The sequence below is a fragment of the Anomaloglossus baeobatrachus genome, chromosome 2 (genome assembly GCF_048569485.1).
Source record: "Anomaloglossus baeobatrachus isolate aAnoBae1 chromosome 2, aAnoBae1.hap1, whole genome shotgun sequence".
NCBI classification, from domain to species: Eukaryota; Metazoa; Chordata; class Amphibia; order Anura; family Aromobatidae; genus Anomaloglossus; species Anomaloglossus baeobatrachus.
This window is the reverse complement of record NC_134354.1, coordinates 716,717,775-716,738,369: the sequence shown is the minus strand read 5'-3', so window position 1 is coordinate 716,738,369 and position 20,595 is coordinate 716,717,775. Positions and strand designations below refer to the sequence as shown.

The following is a 20,595-nucleotide window of genomic DNA, read 5'->3' as shown; positions in this document are numbered from 1 at the left end:
TACCCCTCCCCACACACACACAATACAATGCACCCTCCATTACCCCTCCCCCCACACACAATACAATGCACCCTCCATTACCCCTCCCCCCACACACAATACAACCCTTATCACCCCCTACACACACAAATTACACTGCCCCATCCCTACACACTCCTGCCTCCCCCCTCCCTCGGAATACAGTACTCCTCCTCTGCCTGTCACAGAGCTGTGTTCCTTCACAAATGTTCCCCGTTATGTGTCCTCAGCCCCTCCTCACTCATCCCCATTAATTAAACCTGTCTCTTCCACTCCTTCATGGAGCGCTCGCTTCCTCATGTCCCCTGTGTGGCGCCCGCAGCACTGTAATGACGTCAGCAAGGTGCTGATCTCATTACGTTGCTGCACGTCGGGGGCTGGGCCCAGTCCCGGCGTGCCGTTCAAATGTATTTACGTCTGAAAGACGCAAATACATTTGAATAGGAACGGAAAGAGGAAGCTGCGGTCATCGGCTCTGCTGCGCTCCTCTGCACTGGGTGCATGCCGAGCACAGCACACAGCAGAGCCGGCACAGCGCGCTGCCTCCTGCTCCTGCTAGTGTGCCTGGCATGTACACAGTGTAGAGGAGCGCAGCGGGGACAGCAGATACAGCGGCCCACCACACCGTGCCCCTGCTTCTAGGGGGGGGGCAGCTTCCCCCCCCCCGACCCTCGCTGGGTACGGCCGCAGTACATAGCAGGGAGCATTAGCATACCTCTGACCCCGGAAGTGCAAGCGGCCGCTGGTACTTCCGGGGTCAATCAGCGTCCTGTGCCCGCAGTTTGTTTTTGTTTTTGCGTCCTAAAGACGCAGATGCAAATAAATAGCGGTGCTCCAACACCCCCCCTACCCCCGAAAACACAGCTGATTATTAGACTGTCTTTACGGAGGGGGAGAGGGTGTGAAGAAAATGTATGTATAATATATAGATTACAGTCATGGCCAAAAGTGTTAGCGTCTTTGAAATTAATCCAGAAAATGAAGCATTTCTCCCAGCAAATTATTTCAATTATACATGTTTTGTCATACACATGTTTATTTCCTTTGTGTGAAAAAAAAAAATCTGAGGAAAGGGGGCAAATTGGCCATAATTTCACATAAACCCCCAAAATGGACAGGACAACATTTTTGGCACCTTTCTGAAATTGTGGCCAAACAACTTTTGTTTCAAGCATGTGATGCTCCTTCAAACTCACCTGTGGAAAGTAACAAGTGTGGTCAATATCAAAAAAATCACACCTGAAACTAGATAAAAAGGGGAGTCGTTGACTCAATCATTGCATTGTGTCTCTGTGTGCCACACTAAGCGTAGAGAACAGAAAGAGGAGAAGAGAACGGTCGAAGCAAAATTGTCGAAAGATATCAACAGTCTCAAAGTTACAAGTCCATTTCCAGAGATCTTGATGACCCTTTGTCCACGGTGCGCAACAGAATCAAGAAGTTTACAGCCCATGTCAATTTAACTAATCTCCCTGGATGTGGAAGGCAAAGCAAAATTGATAAAAGGTTGCAACCCAAGATAGTCCGGATGGTGGATAAGCAGCCCCAATCAAGTTTCAAAGAAATTCAAGCTGTCCTGCAGGTTCACGGTGCATCAATGTCAGCACAAGCTATCCGTTTACATTTGAATTAAATTACATTTGGACAAAGAGACCCAGGAGGACCACACTGCTGAAACAGAGATATAAAAACGCTAGACTTCAGTTTGATAACATGTATGTGAGTAAGCCAAAATCCTTCTTAGAAAGTGTCTTGTAGACAGATTAGACCAAGATAGAGCTTTTTAGCAATGCATAAAATTCTACGGTCTACCTAAAATGGAATGAGACCTGCATAGAAAAGAACACAGTACCTACAGTCAAATATGGTGGATGTTTAAAAATGTTTTGAGATTGTTTTGCAAGCCTCTTGCACTGGGTGCCCTGAGTGTGTGCAAAGAATTTTAGGTTGCACTGTAGAGCCCAGTGTCAGAAATCTGGGTATGCGTCTTAGATCATGGGTCTTCCAGCAGGACAGTGACCCCCAAACTTATTTCAAGAAGACCCCAGAAATGGAAAACAAAGCACTGGAAGGTTCTGAAGTGACCAGCAATGGGTCCTGATCTAAATATCATTGCGATTTATTGCAGTTATTTATTCAAAAAGGAGTGCAACCATAAGTTGAAGGTGCCACCAATTAATTTATGTCCAAGTTGCATTTTTTTCGTGTTGTTCCAATGCACTTAAAATAAACATATGTATGACAAAACGTGTAATTGCAATACTTTTGTGGGAGAAATACACACTATTCTGGAACAATTTTTAGGGAGCCAACACTTTTGGCCATGGCTGTGTGTGTGTGTGTGTGTGTGTGTGTGTGTGTGTGTGTGTGTGTGTGTGTGTGTGTGTGTATATATGTATATATATATATATATATATATATATATATAATATTTATTTAATATATATATTTAATATATATATATATTTAATATATATATATATTTCAAATTGGGAGTACTCTCTATGAAGTACTACTTCTTGAGAAACACTCCATGGAGGGAACTGAAATGTAGATTGTGTTGGAGAATAGAAGATCCTCCTTACTTTTTCACTGCTGCCTTCTTTGAATTTTTATCTTTGCCAGTTTCCTTAGTGGGAGTATTTCATTAGGTTAGTTTTATGCATGAATATATGAATCCAGAAAAACAGCATCTCATCATACATGGGTGCAAAATTCCCCCAATGAAACGTGCAAAGCTTCCTATCAAAGTTATAAAACTGTATATGTATATATGTTCATGTGTGTATATCTAAAACTATAATATGCAATATTTCATTCTTCCTTTCTCACAGTATCACTGCCAAATTAGAGAGAGCTCTGGAAAAGGTAGCTCCTCTTCTACGTGAGATTTTTGTTGACTTTGCTCCATTCCTTTCCCGGACATTGCTAGGAAGTCATGGACAGGAGCTGTTAATAGAAGGTAAGACTCGTAGTTCTTAAGTGCTTTGCATTTTTAGCAGTATTACTCTGCTTTCTTTTTTTTTTTACTTATTTATTTTTTCCCCATCTTGTATGCTTTCTTAGGCAATCATTTAATAAATAGTAATTAATAATTCGAGATAAACAGTCACTCCTGGTTTGCACTTGATTACATTGAGCTCAGTGGCGGACATACAACTGTACAGTATGATCATAGTCTTAGGAATTTAATAGAGTTGTCTAGGACGTAGGGTGGGTCATGAATATCTGAGTGGTGGGTTTCAACACGCAGTATCCCCACCAATTATCTTTTTGTAGCTGTAGGCAGAAGTAAACAGCAGGACACCACTGCTCCTAGTTGCCGTATTTGACTACAGCAGCTCAAACTCTGTTTAAAGGGAACCTGTCAGGTGCAATATGCACCCAGAACCACAAGCAGTTCTGGGTGCATATTGCTAATCCCTGCCTTAACCGTCCCTGTATACACTAGTATAAAGGAATCATTAGAAAAAGTATTTCTAAAGATATTTTATCGTATGCTAATGAGTGCGGGGACTAGTCCCAAGGGCGTTGCTTCCCTTGCTAATCGGCCCCATTAGCATGTTAGCACACCCCTGTGGGTGTTACGAACATGGTAATGAATACGCAGCATCAGAATAACCTCACTCACCTCTCCACTGCCATCATCGCCCGACGCTGGACTTCGGCTCAGTGCGCATGACCACATACTTTTGGTCATGAGCACTACTTCAGTTTGAAGCCGAGACACGTACACCCGGCTTCATAGTGCGCATTACCCAAATTGCAGGGTCATGCGCACTGAGCCGAAATAACCCATCGGACGCGATGACGGCGGAGAGGTGAGTGAGATCATCCTCTGACGCTGCGTATTCATTAGCATATTAGCACCCCCACAGGGACGTACTAACCTGCTAATGGGGCTGACTGGCCGGGGAACTAACGCCCAGTGGACTAGTCCCCTCTCATTAGCATACGGTAAAAGATCTTTAGAAATACTTTTTCTAAAGATATTTTTATCTATGCTAATGGATACAGGACTTTTAGGCAGGGATTAGCAATATGCACCCAGATCTGCTCGTGGTTCTGGGTGCATATTGGGCCTGACAGGTTCCCTTTAAGTGAATCCCAAGGATACGGTCATCAATAAGAGTCAACATTCCTTTTTAATAAGTTTCAAATCTTGTTGTTAAGAGAAGTTGGGGAATTTTCTTACATAACTGCGTTTTGATTGCTCACGATTTTCTAGATTTTAATAGTAATCAGAAAACATATGAACTGAAATCTTAAGTAGTCAAGAAGAAACAGTGGCCGGTAATGGACATCCCGGTATTTTCTACTTCAGAAGTGTGGGTGCTGTAGCCACACTGTCTATTCATGTAAAAAATCTCTCGCCAAAAGTCACCGGGCATTCTGTTCTTATGCTCCGTGAAATTCTATATTTCTGTAAGTTGAAGTTCACTTTTAGAAGTGAGGAAATCTGCCGCTGGAATAAGCAGTTACCTGTGATTTATGACGAAGTGTCATTATTTTTTATTGCGAATACCAGTCCCTTCCCTAAGCTCCTATCTTATTATGTCTGGAAAGGAAGATGTATTGCAACGTAAAACACTTATTCTTCATGTAATTTGTCAGTGGGTCAGGATGTCTGCTTTTCATTTTAGCTAAGTACAAGACGTTTTAATTGACAGCTTAGTATGACAATCAGGAATGTTGTCACATTAGTTGAGGCTCAGCCTAAACAGATTAATAGACCACGTATATGCGCATGTATACAGTTGTGCTCAAAAGTTTACATACCCCAGCAGATTTTTTGCTTTACTGGCCTTTTTTTTTCAGAGAATATAGATGGTAACACAAAAAAAGTTTCATATGCTCTGCAAGAAAAGGCCAAGAAAGCAAAAAATCTGCTGGGGTATGTAAACTTTTGAGCATAATTGTAGATATATACACACACAGTATATGACAAAAGTGACTACACATCTCACATTTATTTAAAACATTGTATTCTATCTTTCCATGAGACAACACTAAAGATCTGACACTTTGATACAATGTAAAGTAGTTAGTGTACAGCCTGTATAACAGAGTAAATGTGGTGCCCTCTAAATAACTCAACAGACAGCCATTAATGTACAAACCGCTGGCAACAAAAGTAAGTGCAACCCTAAGTAAAAAGTGGCCAAATTGTGCCCAATTAGACATTTTCCTCACCTAGTGTCATGTGACTCATTAGTGTTACAAGGTCTCAGGTGTGAATGGGAGGCAGGTGTATTAAATGTCATGCTTATCACTGGAAGTTCAACATGGCTCCTCATGGTAACGAATTCTCTGAGGATCTGAAAAAAAGAATTGTTGCTCTACATAAAGATGGGCTAGGCTATAAGAAGATTGCTAACACCCTGAAACAGAGCTGCAGCATAGTGGCCAAGACCATACATTGGTTTAACAAGACAGGCTCAACTAAGTGCCGCTTTACACGCTATGACATCGCTAATGCGAACCCGTTGGGGTCACGGAATTGGTGATGCACATCCGGCCGCATTAGCGATGCCGTTGCGTGTGACACCGATGAGCGATTTTGCATCATTGCAAAAACGTGCTAAATCGCTCATCGGTGACATGGGGGTCCATTCTCAAAAATCGTTACTTCAGCAGTAACGAGGTTGTTCCTCGTTCCTGCGGCAGCACACATCGCTCCGTGTGACGCCGCAGGAACGAGAAAGCTCTCCTTACCTGCCTCCCGGCCGCTATGCGGAAGGAAGGAGGTGGGCGGGATGTTACGTCCCGCTCAGCTCCGCCCCTCCGCTGCTATTGGGCGGCCGCTCAGTGACGTCGCTGTGACGCCGCACGGACCGCCCCCTTAGAAAGGAGGCGGTTCGCCGGTCACAGCGACGTCGCTGTGCAGGTATGTGTGACAGGTCTGGGCGATGTTGTGCGGCACAGGCAGCGATTTGCCCATGTCGCACAACAGATGGGGGCGGGTACCCACGCTAGCGATATCGGGACCGATATCGCAGCGTGTAAAGCCATCTTAAGAACGGACCTCACCATGGTCAACCAAAGAAGTTGAGTGCGATATATAGCAGTAGAAAAATGAAGAGCACTCACCGATAATTGCTGTGCAAAAGGTGGATGTTTTATTCACATGTGCAGGTTAACATGCTGTAGGCAAAGCGGGGAGGGAGTGAGACGGGACAGCACGTCAGACGACAGCTGTTTCGCACCCTATACTGGTGCTTCTACGTTAACCTGTTAACCTGCACATGTGAATAAAACATCCACCTTTTGCACAGCAATTATCGGTGAGTGCTCTTCATTTTTCTACTGCTATATATTGTGGATTTTGTTGTTCTTTCATGAATAAGCACCTCGTAGCTGTTGAAAAAACTGTTTCGAGTGATTCTGTTGCCATAAGGTTGCTGCGAATAATCAGCGGTAAAACGCTGTGTATGCACAAGGTTTGAAATCCTAGCATCTCTATACATGGAGTAGTGCCCTGTCCTTCTTGCCTTCATTGAAAGAAGTTGAGTGCACGTGCGCCGCGTCATATCCAGAGGTTGTAAACAGTTTGCTGAAGACAAGCACAAGGAAGGAGAAGGGTTACTGAAACCTTGTCCTATGGTCTAATGAGACCAAGATAAACCTAATTCATTCAGATGATTTGAAGCATTTGTGACAGCAACCAGGTGAGGAGTACAAAGACAAATGTGTCTTGCTTACAGTCAAGCATGGTGGTGGGAGTGTCGTGGTTTGAAGCTGCATGAGTGCTGAAGTATGTGGGAAGCTACAGTACAATGAGGGATCCATTAATGCCAATATGTACTATGAAGCAGAGCATGCATGATCCCCTCTTTTCGTATTCCAACATAACGATCCCAAACACACCTCCAAGACAACTACTGCCTTACTAAAGAAACTGAGGGTAAAGGTGCTGGACTGGAAAAGCATATCTCCCGAACGAAACCCTATTGAGCATATGTGGGGCATCCTCAAACAGAAGGTGGAGGAGCACAAAGTTTGTAACATCCAACAGCTCAGTGATGTTATCATGGAGAATGGAACAGGATCCTGCGGCCCCTGTGAAGCTGCAGTGAACTAACTCCATGCCCAAGAGAGTTAAGGCAGTGCATGGAAATAATGGTGGCCACACAAAATATTGTATATATATATATATATATATATATATATATATATATATATATATATATATATATATATATATATATATATATATAGAGATAGATATACACATATACACACACACACACCATTTTTTTTCGGACTATAAGACGCACCCTGGTTTTAGAGAAGGAAAATAAAATTTTAAGCAAAAAATGTGGGCATGATACACTATTACGGGGCGAGGGTCTGCTGCTGACACTGTTATTGGGGTAATGTCCCCAAATTCTCTACTAAGGTACCCCATCCTGGTAATGATCCTCCTGCCTTGTATATGATCCTCCTGCCTTGTATATATGTCCCCCATCCTGGTATGTGCCCCCATCCATGTACCGTATATGCCCCCATCCAGGTATATGCCCCCATCCAGGTATATGCCCACATCCTGATGTGTCCCAATCCGGCTATATACCCCCATCCTGATAAATACCCCATCCTGATAAATACCCCATCCTGATATGTGCCCCAATCCTCACTCCTTTCCTCACCTTTCCTCGCTCCACGCAGCATCACTCGTCTTCCTGTCTGTGCCAGCAGCAGCGCCGCTGACCTGTGTGGAGTCGTGCGCACAGTGATGACGTCATCGCTGTGCTCACTGCTCTCCAGACACATCAGCGGCAAGCAGACCAGGAGGACATCGCGATGCCGCAGGGATCGGTGGCCGGTGATTATACTTATTCACTGCCCCCCGCGTTGATGATGATGCGCGTTCGGGCAGTGAATATAGCCACACATAATCACTCAAGGCTGTAGTTGCCAGGGATGATCACGCGTGCTGGCTGTTTAGTATGCGCGCACCCTCCGCCCATGCAGTGCATGTGACAAGAGATAATGAACGTGCTCACGGTAGGCGCTGCTACAGCCTGCTCATGCCGCCGATGACCCGCTCCTCCACCACCGTGCCCCCCTTCCCCACAGCCATTGGACTATAAGACGCACTCCCCACTTTCCCCAAAACTTTTTGGGGAAAAAAGTGCGTCTTATAGTCCAAAAAATACGGTATGTGTATATGTACAGTATATAGATAACTAGATATTTGTGCATTTATCTTACTCATATATTTGATGAAGACTCCATTCACAGTGGCAGCACTCCTGTGGTGTAGAGGTCAATGGTCTCATGATTAACTTGAGCAAAAATAGAAGATCAGTAGTCCCAATTGTACAATTATGTATGGTATGTATAAGTAGCAGTTTCAGTATAGGATGAAATAGTAATTTTGTACAACAAACTTGCAGACATGAGGTCCCTTGACGAGGGTGTAGGCTTACGTTTTATGGCCATAAATACCAACAAAAACCTCATATTTTTTTGTTTGTACAGGATACAGCCAGGCCCCTTTCTGTTGGGCCTTGCATTGTAGAGTGTCTGTCTGTGCATGATATACAGTGGAGTACGGCTTGGCAGCCCGCCTGATCTAATAGAAGGGCGTTACCTAATAGGCTGCGGGTTTGTGACTGTGTCATCTGCATGTGAACAGCGCTCTATGCAAGCCACTTGTGTGCAGTTTTATCATCTAGCAGTCACCTCCCCTCCATTCCATGAAGGTGTGTGTGTGATCTGCTTCTCCTGCACCTGTGATGCCTCCACTTAGTGGGGGTTTAGCTGTATCCTGCTAGAGCATCAGTTTTTGGCCAGGGCGATGTACACACTGCAGCCCAACTTGCTGTGAGTAAAACTTGCAGATGATGTAGAACTTTAAAACGAAACAAAAAAAAATAAATAAATTGAATTGAGTCATTTATGCCACACAACTGATTCAGTTGGGTCCAGAAATATTTGGACATTGATTCAATTTTTGGCATTTTAGCTACTTACCAAGACATATTCAAGAAACAGTAATATAATCAATACGGGCTTTATGTGCAGAATAAAGGGCTATTTACATGCTGCAACATCGCTAACGATATATCATCGTGGTCATGGTGTTTGTGACGTACATCCGGCGTCGTTAGCGACATCACAGCGTGTGACAGGCTGGAGCGAGCTTAAATGATCGCAAAAGAGGCAAAAATCGTTTGTGTGTGAAAGGTCGTTTATTTATGAAAAATAGTTGTCTGGTCAGCATCGATGTTGTTCCTCTTTTTTGTGGCATCACACATCGCTATATGTGACACCGCAGGAGCGACGAACGTCTCCTTACCTCCGTCCACCGGCAATGAGGAAGGAAGGAGGTGGGCGGCATGTTCCAGCTGCTCATCTCTGCCCGTCCTCTGCTATTGGACGGCTGCCGTGTGACGTCGCTGTGACGCCGCACGAACCGCCCCCTTAGAAAGGAGGCGGTTCACCGGCAACAGCAACGTCGCAGGGCAGGTAAGTACGTGTGACGGGTGTTAGCGATGTTGTGCGCCACGGGCAGTGATTTGCCCGTGACGCACAACCGATAGGGGCGGGTACGCTCGCTAGCGATATCGGTACCGATATCTCAGCGTGTAAAGTACTCTTTAGGAATTACAACTCTTTCATACATAGCTTCCTCTTTTCAAAAGGACCAAAAGTAATTGGATGATCTCAAAATATTTTTAATGCGCTGTACGGGCTTTTCTCTCATGAATCCATCATCACATAAGTAGGTAAAAGGCCTAGAGCTGATTCCAGGTGTTGCATTTGCGTTCAGAAGCTCTTGCTGTTAAGCAGCAATGTGCGGTCAAAGGGGCTGAGGACTCAATGGAAGAAAAAGAGACCATCCTTTCCATGTTTAAAAACACTCTACAGGAAGTAGGTATTTCAGTAACGAAGTCTACCATAAAGAGAAGTTCTTCATGAAAGCAAATACAGAGGGTTCACCACAAAGTGCGAATCATTAATCAGCCTTAAAGATAGAATGGACAGATTACACTTTGCCCCAAACAAAAAAAATCTAGAGAAGCCGCCCAATTCTTTAAAAGCATTCTGTGGAGATGAAACTAAGATCAACCTGTACCAGAATGATAGGAAGATGATAATATGGAGAAGGCTTGGAACAGCTCATGATCCAAAGCCCAGCACATCCTCTGTGACACATGATGGAGGCAGTGTGATGGCCAGACATGCATGGCTTCCAAAGGCTCTGGGTCATTAGTGTTTATTGGTGATGTGACTGAAGACAGAAGCAGCTGGATAAATCCAAAAGTCTGCGAGGTGATGGTTTCAGATGCAACCAAATGCAGCAAAGATGAATAGATGGCACTTCACAATACAGATGGACAATGACCCAAAACCCTGCAAAGGAACTCTGTTTTTTAAGGCAAAGAAGTGAGTTCTGTAATGGTCGAATAAATCACCAGATCTCAGCCCAATCGAGCTGCATTTCACATGATTAAGACTAAACTTAAACCGTAACTGCTGTTTTAACTTTTATTTCATAAATCAATTGTACACCTAAAAATAAGCAACTTTGTAATATATATTATCAGATAAATCTGCTTCTTTCTCTGCCAGAATCGATCAGAGATTATCAAAATTCTTAATTCTGAGGTAAAATCTGTATTCAGTGAAGACTTTCCCATTACTGAGATAGGAGATGGCGGCAGTTACTGAGGAGATTCTGTGGAGCTGGAAGCAGAGGGAGGAGCTAGATACAGAGCTCCGCCCCTCTTATCTACATAGAATCTCATCAGCACCAACTGCCATCTCCTATCTCAGTAATGGGAGACTCTTCACTGAATACAGATTTTATCTCAGAATTGAGAATTTTGATGACTGATCAATTCTTGCAGAGAAAGAAGCAGATTTGTCTGATAAAAATAAGCAACTTTGTAATAATCTTATGTGTTCTATTGATTTATGAAATAAAAATTGAAACTACCGTTACCATTTAAGGCAAAACGATCCAGAAACTAGCAACAACTAAAGTCTGCTGCAGTAAAGTCCTGGCAAACATCGCAACGGAGGAAACTTAGCGCTTGGTGATGTCCATGGCTTCCAGACTTCAGACAGTCAGTGCCTGAAGATTATCTCAGCACAGGAACTTTTTTTTTTTTTTTTAACACATCCAACCTTTTTTAAGACATTACAGTGTCAAGTCATTTTTTTTCCGGTACTTGTCACACAGATGGCATGCGGATGTACAAAACGGACCGTGCAACACATGCATTTTTGCATTGGATGTACAGTAGAAAGTATTCAGACCCCTTTAAATTTTTCACTTTTTTGTTGCAGACATATGGTAAATTCAAAAAAGGTCATTTTTTTTCTCATTAATGTACACTCTACTCCATTTTGACAGAAAAAATAGAAATATAGAAATTTTTGCAAATTTTTTTATACAAGAAAAACTGAAATATCACATGGTCACAAGTATTCAGACCCTTTGCTCAGACACTCATATTTAAGTCACATTTACTTATGATCCTCCTTGAGATGGTTCTACTCCTTCATTGGAGTCCAGCTGTGTTTCATTAAACTGATAGGACTTGATTTGGAAAGGCACACACCTGTCTATATAAGACCTCACAGCTCACAGTGCATGTCACACCATATGAGAATCATGAGGTCAAAGGAACTGCCCAAGGAGCTCAGAGACAGAATTGTGGCAAGGCACTAATCTGCCCAAGGTTACAAAAGAATTTCTGCAGTACTCAAGGTCTCGAAGAGCACAGTGGCCTCCATAATCCTTAAATGGAAGAAGTGTGGGACCACCAGAACTCTTCCTAGACCTGGCCGTCCAGCCAAACTGTGAGCAATCGTGGGAAAAGAGCCTTGGTGAGAGAAGTAAAGAAGAAACCCCCAAGATCGCTGTAACTGAGCTCCAGAGATGCAGTTGGGAGATGGGAGAAAATTGCACAAAGTCAACTATGACTGCAGCCCTCCACCAGTTGGGCCTTTATAGCCGAGTGGCCGACGGAAGCCTCTCCTCAGTGCAAGACATATGAAACTCTGCATAGAGTTTGCAAAAAAACACATGAAGGACTCCCAGACTATGAGAAATAAGATTCTTTGGTCTGATGAGACGAAGATAGAATTATCACTAAAAAGTTCTAAGTGGTATGTTTGGAGAAAACCAGGTACCTCATCACAGGGAAACATGGTGGTGGCAGCATCATGCCAGGGGGTATTTTTCAGCTGCAAGGACAGGACAACTGGTTGCAATTGAAGGAAAGATGAATGTGGCCAAGTGCAGAGATATCCTGGAAGAAAACCTCTTCCAGATTCTGGACCTCAGACTTGGCCGAAGGTTCACCTTCCAACGAGATAATGACCCTAAGCACACAGCTAAAATAACAAAGGAGTGGCTTCAGAACAACAGTGTGACCATTATTGACCGACCCAGCCACAGCCCTGACCTAAACCCAATTGAGCATATCTGGAGAGACCTGACAATGGCTGTCCACCAACGTTCACCATCCAACCTGGCGTAACTGGAGAGGATCTGCAAGGAAGAATGGCAGAGGATCCCCAAATCCAGGTGTGAAAAACGTGTATCATTCCCATGAAGACTCATGTCTGTACTAGCTCAAAAGGGTGCATCTACTCAATATTAAGCAAAGGGTCTGAATACTTATGACCACGAGATATTTCAGTTTTTCTTTTTTATAAAATTTGCAAAAGTTTCTACATTTCTGTTTTTTTCTTGTCAAGATGGGATCTGAATACTTTCCGTACCCACTGTATGAAGGAGGCCTAAGATGTAGTAGGTTGAAGATAGATGAAGAAGGGGACGGAGGAGTTTAAGCGCAGTTTTTAGTGGGTTTGATAGGTGCCGACTTATAGGCCACTGCAATGCATGATGGACTCTGTAGTAATAAAATACAGGAAGTCAGGAGAGAGGAAGTTGTCTATTAACCCCATCAGAGCTGTATACAGCAATAGGGATGTCCTGTTAGAGAATGATAAAAGGTATTGCTAAAATAAGATGTTTTGAGAGGGACATAAAGCAAGATTTCTGGGGAGAAAAAAAAATCAGTTATGGTACTGGACAAACCTCCATGTCTGTCCCTTTAATGCAGGACACATCTTTTTCTGCACGTGTTGGCTTATCTGATCAGCCATCATGTGCAGCTAACAGGCGCAGATGGATCGGAGATGCATCCATGCCTGTTAACTAGTTAATTCCCATTGTCAATCTCTGACAGTGGAAATTAACATGCTCCAACAGGGAGCGCTCTGTTCCCCGCTACTATCAACGGCCCCGTGACATGATCACGGGGCACCAATGGCTGGTTGTCATGACAGCCGGTGGTCAACTGATGACCCCGGTCACTGTCATGATGAACTTTGTGGGAATGCCAGCATTCACAGATTATCTATCAGCATTTCTGCTGTTCAGAGGGGTGCTGAAGTATCACTCTGAACAGTGGAAATGATCGGAAAGTGCAGGCTTCAAGTCCACAAAGTAAAAAAAAAAAAAAAGGTTAAATATCACAGCCCAAATCTCTCGTGCTTGCGGCGCTCTGGAGTGAAGGAGAGTGTGTGCTACATGCTGTGCTGTGACGCTGGGCTGTGAGGAGCGGTGAAACGCCGCCCACAGCCCAGACACTCAGGAAGACTGGGGCCGGCTCCGGTGATGTTAGGTCAACTGGAAGTTGATGTGACATCACCGGATCCTAGAGGTCACGTAGCCCGGGGGGGGGGTCACCTCTTGGGGATGAGCGGACGGTAATATCGCCGTTCAGAGGCAGAACTGGCTGAACAAGGTATTTGAAAAAAGTCTTCCCTATCAGTTTTACAAGGATGTGGCCACAATTGCATAGTGAGCCACCGCTTTAATTGCATCTCAGTAGCTTCATTTTGAATATATAGTAATAGTGACCTGCAGAGCAGAAATCACGATGATTCGGTCACTGTCCAAATATTTCTGGCACTAAAAAGCAAGTGCTTAAATTCTTCCTTCAGTGTTGTATGTGGATAAGTTATTACAGTCATTTCCATCTTGCATTTCCCCATCTGCTGCAAAACTACAGATCTCAGTAGCATCACCTGCTGGGAGTTGTGGTTGTATTACAGGTTGGAGATCATGGATTTGGAGCATGCACTGATGGGATGAGCAAATATAAAGATAATATAGTATACATTGTACCCATATTGGTAAAATGTGCAAAATGCAACTACACAATAGATGAAAACACGGTTAAAAGCAAATTTTTAGTGTTTTTCCTGAATAGGATATAAAGTGTTCGTGATTCTAATGCATAGAGCAATGAAATCTTGTCGGCATCTGGTGCCCACTATTATTTGTGCAGCATAAATGTCTGTGCAAATTATCTTTTATGGGATGAATTCATTGTTTTGGTATAAACGAGAGGATTTATGAAATCTGACTATTCATAGGCAAGTAATAAAAAAGCCTGTCATTTTGAGAACCCTCAACAGTATGGAAAGGTGAACTTTTTTGGGGAGGCTTGTGTACTAAAGAATACATTTTATGCCATCTATAAACTGAACTAAATTTCTGATCTTTTTTTACATCCATTTTTTTGCCATAAATTTTAGTAAATTTCTCACTTTATGGTTGGCCATGCCCCTTTTGCTAAATTAGGCCAACTTTTTGAGTCACCGCAGATGGATAACTGTTCACTGAATTTTTAAGCAAATATGCCTTGCCCCAAATCATCTGGGCCTCATTCACACTTCAGTATATTCTTGTCCTGTATTTCAAGACCAGATCAGAAGTGAATTATGAAAGAGAATAAATATAAATTTCTCCAATATATTTATCCTGTTTAGGATACACTTCTAGTTTTAGAATAAAAAAAAAAATGGATTGAAAATACTGATTTTAAATGCTCGGGAGATTTGCCCAAATGGAGTTTCATTGCCCAGTTCATTCTCCTTTAGAAACTGCTTTTAACTGCTTTTCATTGCTGTGCCTCTGCTTCTAACCTAAATATCCAGACAGGGGAATTTCGCTACACAATGTGTTAAACTATATGAGTGGATCTTTTAAGGCAGCAGATAAAAGCTGCTTCTAAAGGAGCACAAACTGGATATTGAAACAGGATAGTTTGGGAGAGAAGCAAAAATAAGATTATACTTTAAAATACATGGATATTAAAAAAAAAAAAAAAAAAGACCGCTACTATTAAAATATCAATTGTGTATTAGGGTGTATGGACACCCATGGCAATTTGTCATAAAAAACACACATTTTTATTCCTTTCATTTTTAATCTTAAAAACTGCATATTTACGCAAAACAAGCCTTTTTGCTTGTATAAGCCAATCACCACTCCTCTTTAATTTCTTAAACCCATCTTGAAAAAAATCGGCCTGAGATTGTTTGATGTAAGAATACATAACTGTTTTTCTTTGATTTATCTGGTTACTTTAAAAACACATTAGGGTCAAGGGAGTCGATAATAGTCTTTTACAAGCAGTACCATGTATCCCCGGAAATAAGACACTGTCATATTATTATTATTGGCTCTGAAAAATGCGCTAGGGCTTATTTTCGTGGTAGGTCTTCTTTTGGGGGATGCACGGGTTGGGGGTAAGTTTACTCCCCCACCTCCAAAAAAAAAGAAAAGCAGACACCCCCAGGATAATCATACTTGGCAGATCCCGAACATCTGCTTCGCTCCTAGGTCCTCCTGCAAGCCACAGAGGGCTCTCCTACCAGCTTCTTGTTTGCTCCACAGCAGTCCTTCCCTGCTCCCCTCGTTCTCTCCCTCTCTCTCACTCACTCTCACACACACACACTCACACTCACACACACACACACACACACACACACACACACACACACACACACACACACACACACACACACACACACACACACACACCAGAACGCAGGAACATCATACACAGAGAAACATCTGGTGGAAACATAATGCTTCTGGCCAGCAGCGCTGTGGAATGTGAGGACCTGCAGTGGAACGTATGGAGGTCCAGCTGCAGAACCTCATTGATGCTTTCCACTTCAGGTCCTTGATGCATTTCACCGCATGTCCTCGTGTTCCACTGCATCCCAGGTCCCCAGAGCAGTACATTATCACTTGGTGTTCGTGTGGGGTCTCACGTTCAACTGCGTCCCAGGTCCCCGGAGTCATGTGATAGGGGCGTGTTCGAAATACTATCACGTGACAAAGGGACGTCATTCCTGGAAGCAGCCCATACAGTCTAGCATCTACACTGAGCTCAGTGTGAATGCTGGAGAGATTTGCGCGCTCAAGAGATTATGGGCGGGTACTTGCTGATAACAGTCACAGTCCCGCCCATAATCACTTGCCTGCGCACACGTCACCAGCGGTCACACTGCTCAGTCCTGTGAGACTGGCACTGGGCATGCGCGGGGATGGCTGGAGCAGTGGGTGGTGCATCAGATATGGAAAGGAGCGATGGGGGCGGCATACAGGACCAGGGGGCAGAATAACGGACGGCAGAGAGCCCGCCCCCGTGACGGATTTACAGAAGCTGCATACAAAAAGGTAGAACTTTATAAAGGCTTTATTTTGGTCTCACATGGGGCACAATAATAACAGGGACCTTCCTAGAATGCAGCCCAGGAGCTGCAGAGGGGGAATCTTTTAGCTTTTGGGCGAAATTTCTGATGACAGGTTCCCTTTAAAAGGCGCGTGTGTGTGTGTGTGTATATATATATATATATATATATATATATATATATAATATATATATATTTATATGTATGTAAAATATATATATATATATATATATATATATATATATATATATATATATATATATGATAGATATAGAGATATAGATATCTATATATATATATACACAATAAAAATATGTTTTTACTTTTTATCCACCATTTTAGCAGGATATGGAAATTAAATAATTTTATACAGAGATGCCGCACCTATTTTATTTTTTCCCTCCACTCTGGAATCGTGAAGGCAAGTGCAGTCTCCACAAATTAGACCAATTTTAAAGTTTCTTTTTCTAAATTAATCCAAGCAAACAAAGCATTATAATTTAACTTTCTGCGCTGGCTTCCCAATTGATTCCATTTGTGAGAAAGACTTCTGGTTGGTGCAATGGGGAAATCTTTGGGAGTAAAATGTAGACAAACCTTGATAAAGACCAGACGGAGTGACTGTGGTATCCTGCTAGACTCCTTCACATATTGGAGCAATAAAAAATAAAACACATCAAAACCTTGCTCTTATTTCATTGGAAACATGCCCCCCCTTCTCTCTTTTAACTTTTTCAACGCCAGGGGGGAACCTTCCGAAAATTATATGGCAGGCCCCAGTGGAATTAAAAGGTTACATGCGATTTATATACCTCTTGTATGTAGTGAGGCAGGAAATTCATATTAACATTGGAAGCCGCAGTTTTACAATGGCAATCAAAATAAATGAAAACAGTTATTTCTTAAAATGTAGGTAATAATTTGTATTAAAGTAAAGCTTTAGTGTTGTTCCAGTCTGTGTCTTCTAAGCAGGATGCCAATAGGGGACTTATCACCATCAGTGTTCAATGAGTATAAATTCAACGGCACACAGCAAAATATACATCTAGAAATACAGTGGTTTAATTTAAAGTAAATCTATCATTTTATAAAAGTTTTTATACAATACTGGCCCTGCATAGCGTAGCTGATCAGTGTGGGTCCAAATCCTGAGATCCCCAGCAATCGCTTAAAACACCTTTCTAAAGTCTGCAACTCCAGCGTGAGCGAAACACACAGAGCGGTTTATTGGCTCAATAGCAAGTCCATGGGTTCACACTTGCTCTCAAAGCGAATACTACAATACTAATTATTAATAAAAGCCACAATAATAATAAGACTAATATGACCAGTAGAGCCATTATGTACAAGAGCTCTGTATTGTGTGCATAGCGTACAGGTGATTGATTGCTCTCAGTGAGAGAAACAAAATTAAAATTTTGTAGTTGTGATCATGATGCTCCTTAAATTAGGATCATGATCCGAAGTTCTATGCCCTCAGACACACCAAAAGGAACTTATCCTTGCAATGTAAAGAGCTGCAAAACCTGCGCTCATGTAGAGACCAAAGACTGGATACAGATCCCTAACACACAGAAGGACTATAGGATTCCTGGGACATTCACATGCTCCTCTTCCAACGTGGTGTACTTAATCCTGTGCACTATATGTCCTATTTGGGGCCTCTATGTTGGAGAAACAGGACAGAGACTGTGAGCAAGTATGAGATCTCGCCGCCACACAATTACAGGCGAAAAAATCCATTTACCTGTGGCCAAACATTTCTGTGCTCCAGGACACAACATAAACCACATGAAAGTTGTCATATTAAAAGGCAACTTCAGATCACCGAGCCATCGCAGGGTCTGGGAATACAAATTCATCACAATGTTTAAAGCTGGGTTCACACTAAACGACAGCGACAACGACGTCGCTGTTACGTCACCATTTTCTGTGACGTAACAGCGACCTTGTAAGTTGCTGTTATGATCGCTGCTTAGCTGTCAAACACAGCAGAAGCAGCGATCATAACGTCGCTGTGCTACATGTGCAGAGAGCAGGGAGCCGCGCTTAGCGCTGGCTCCTTGCTCTCCTACAGTACACATCGGGTTAATTAACCCGATGTGTGCTGCAGCTACATGTCACAGTGCAGAGAGCAGGGAGCCGCGCGCACTGCTTAGCGCTGGCTCCTTGCTCTCCTTGCTACAGTATACATCGGGTTAATTACCCGATGCATACTGCAGCCACATGTCACAGTGCAGGAGCCGGCGCTGGCAGCAAGAGCGGAGGCTGGTAACCAGCGTAAACATCGGGTAACCAGGGAAAGGTCTTCCCTTGGTTACCCGATGTTTACGCTGGTTACAGCTTACCGCAGCTGCCAGTGCCGGCTCCTGCTCGCTTCATTTCGTCGCTCTCTCGCTGTCACACACAGCGATGCGTGTGTCACAGCGGGAGAGTGACGACCAAAAAATGAAGCTGGACATTCAGCAACGACCGGCGACCTCACAGCAGGGGCCAGGTCGTTGCTGGATGTCACACACAGCGACAGCGACGGGACGTCGCTGCAACGTCACAGAAAATGGTGACGTAGCAGCGACGTCGTTGTCGTTGTCGCTGTGTGTGACACCAGCTTAACTCTGTGGACACAGGACTCAACCTCTCAGGAGAATTTATGGCCCATTACAAAATCTGAGAGGTCAGCTCCAGAGACCTAGAGCATCATGCCTCTGATCCTACATGAATATTGGGACAATAAAACACACACCACTAATCAAAGCTAATTAGGGATTCACTTTCCAAGCTCAGTGTTAGTTTATTTAAATGTCCTTTTACTATGCATCGCTCTGCCCTGTTTTATGTATATATTTGTGTTTCTTCAGATATTTTGTCATACCATGCCTGAGGAAGAGACCTGAGATGTCTCGAAAGCTTGCTTTGTAACATCATATTTAATTTTTATTTTAGTTAGCCATTAAAAGGTATCACAACTACAACATTTTAATTTTGTTTCTCTCACTGAGAGCAATCAATCATTTTTCAACTGGCTAACACGGTACCAAAACCTTTCTTTTAACTAGTGTACAGGTAATACACCGGTGACATTATACACAGGAGCTCTCTGTATAGTGTATGTGTACATGCAATACAGTGACCATTGGTGTTGGTGATATTTCACTCAGGAACTCTGTGTATAGTGTAAAGTGTTCATATAATATAGACGTCACTTGTAAATCATTCCTCTTCGCTTTTCCTCTTCATCCAGCCCAGACCACTAACACTTCATCCAGCCATGACTCGATTCTGCAGGAAAAAAACCATTCATCTATAGCTGATCACTTTTAAAACACATTCCCCACTTTTTCTGCCACCTTTAACACTGCACCAGATGACGAATAAAGTGATAGTGTTACCCTGCAAAGTAACAAGAGACCTCCCTTTTTTTCCCTCCCCCCCACCATGGAAAACAATAGCCTCAAATGTAAAGTATATTACAGCAGTAATAATATCCCATGATTGGCCCCTACATTAATTTGTGCTCATTTGCAACCATAATCCAATAATCTTTGTTCTCCATTCTGCCTCCCGTGCCATAATTGTCGCCCATCCTGGCCCCTTCCTGGTATAATAATGTCCATAATCCTGGTCCCTTTATTTAATATCCACCATCCTGGGAACCTCCTGCAATTATATCTCCTATCCTGGACCCCATTCTGTAATGTCCCCCATCTGTCTCTTTATTACATAAAGGGATGAGGATGGGGTAAATTATTAAATAATTTCCCCCATCCTGGTCCCTTATGTCCTCTATCCTGGTCACTTATGTCCTCCGTTCTGGGCACATATGTCCCCACTCCTGGTTCCCATATGTCCTTAATCTTTATGTCCTCCATCCAGGTCCCCTATACTGTAACACACACACAAAAAAAAAATCTTTTTAGCACTCCGCTCACCCAGGGTATCCTCGTCTTCCTCTATATATGGCGTGGAAGAGGCCAGTAGTGGATGTCTGCGTGCAGTTCACCGTGTGACGTCAATACCATGCATCAGTGATGTGTATACCAACTTCAGCTGACGTTC

General features: G+C 43.1%; 1 protein-coding gene across 4 annotated transcripts in view; it reads left to right on the top strand.

Annotated features, from left to right (window-relative positions):
• Positions 1 to 20,595, top strand: part of NBEA (neurobeachin) — a 1,081,445-nt gene that overhangs the window by 550,960 nt on the left and 509,890 nt on the right. For all 4 annotated transcript variants that reach the window (XM_075337333.1, XM_075337330.1, XM_075337331.1 and 1 more), the window contains one exon: positions 2,853 to 2,980. In XM_075337333.1, the coding sequence (XP_075193448.1) occupies positions 2,853 to 2,980 (128 nt within the window). The remainder of the gene's footprint in view (positions 1 to 2,852; positions 2,981 to 20,595) is intronic.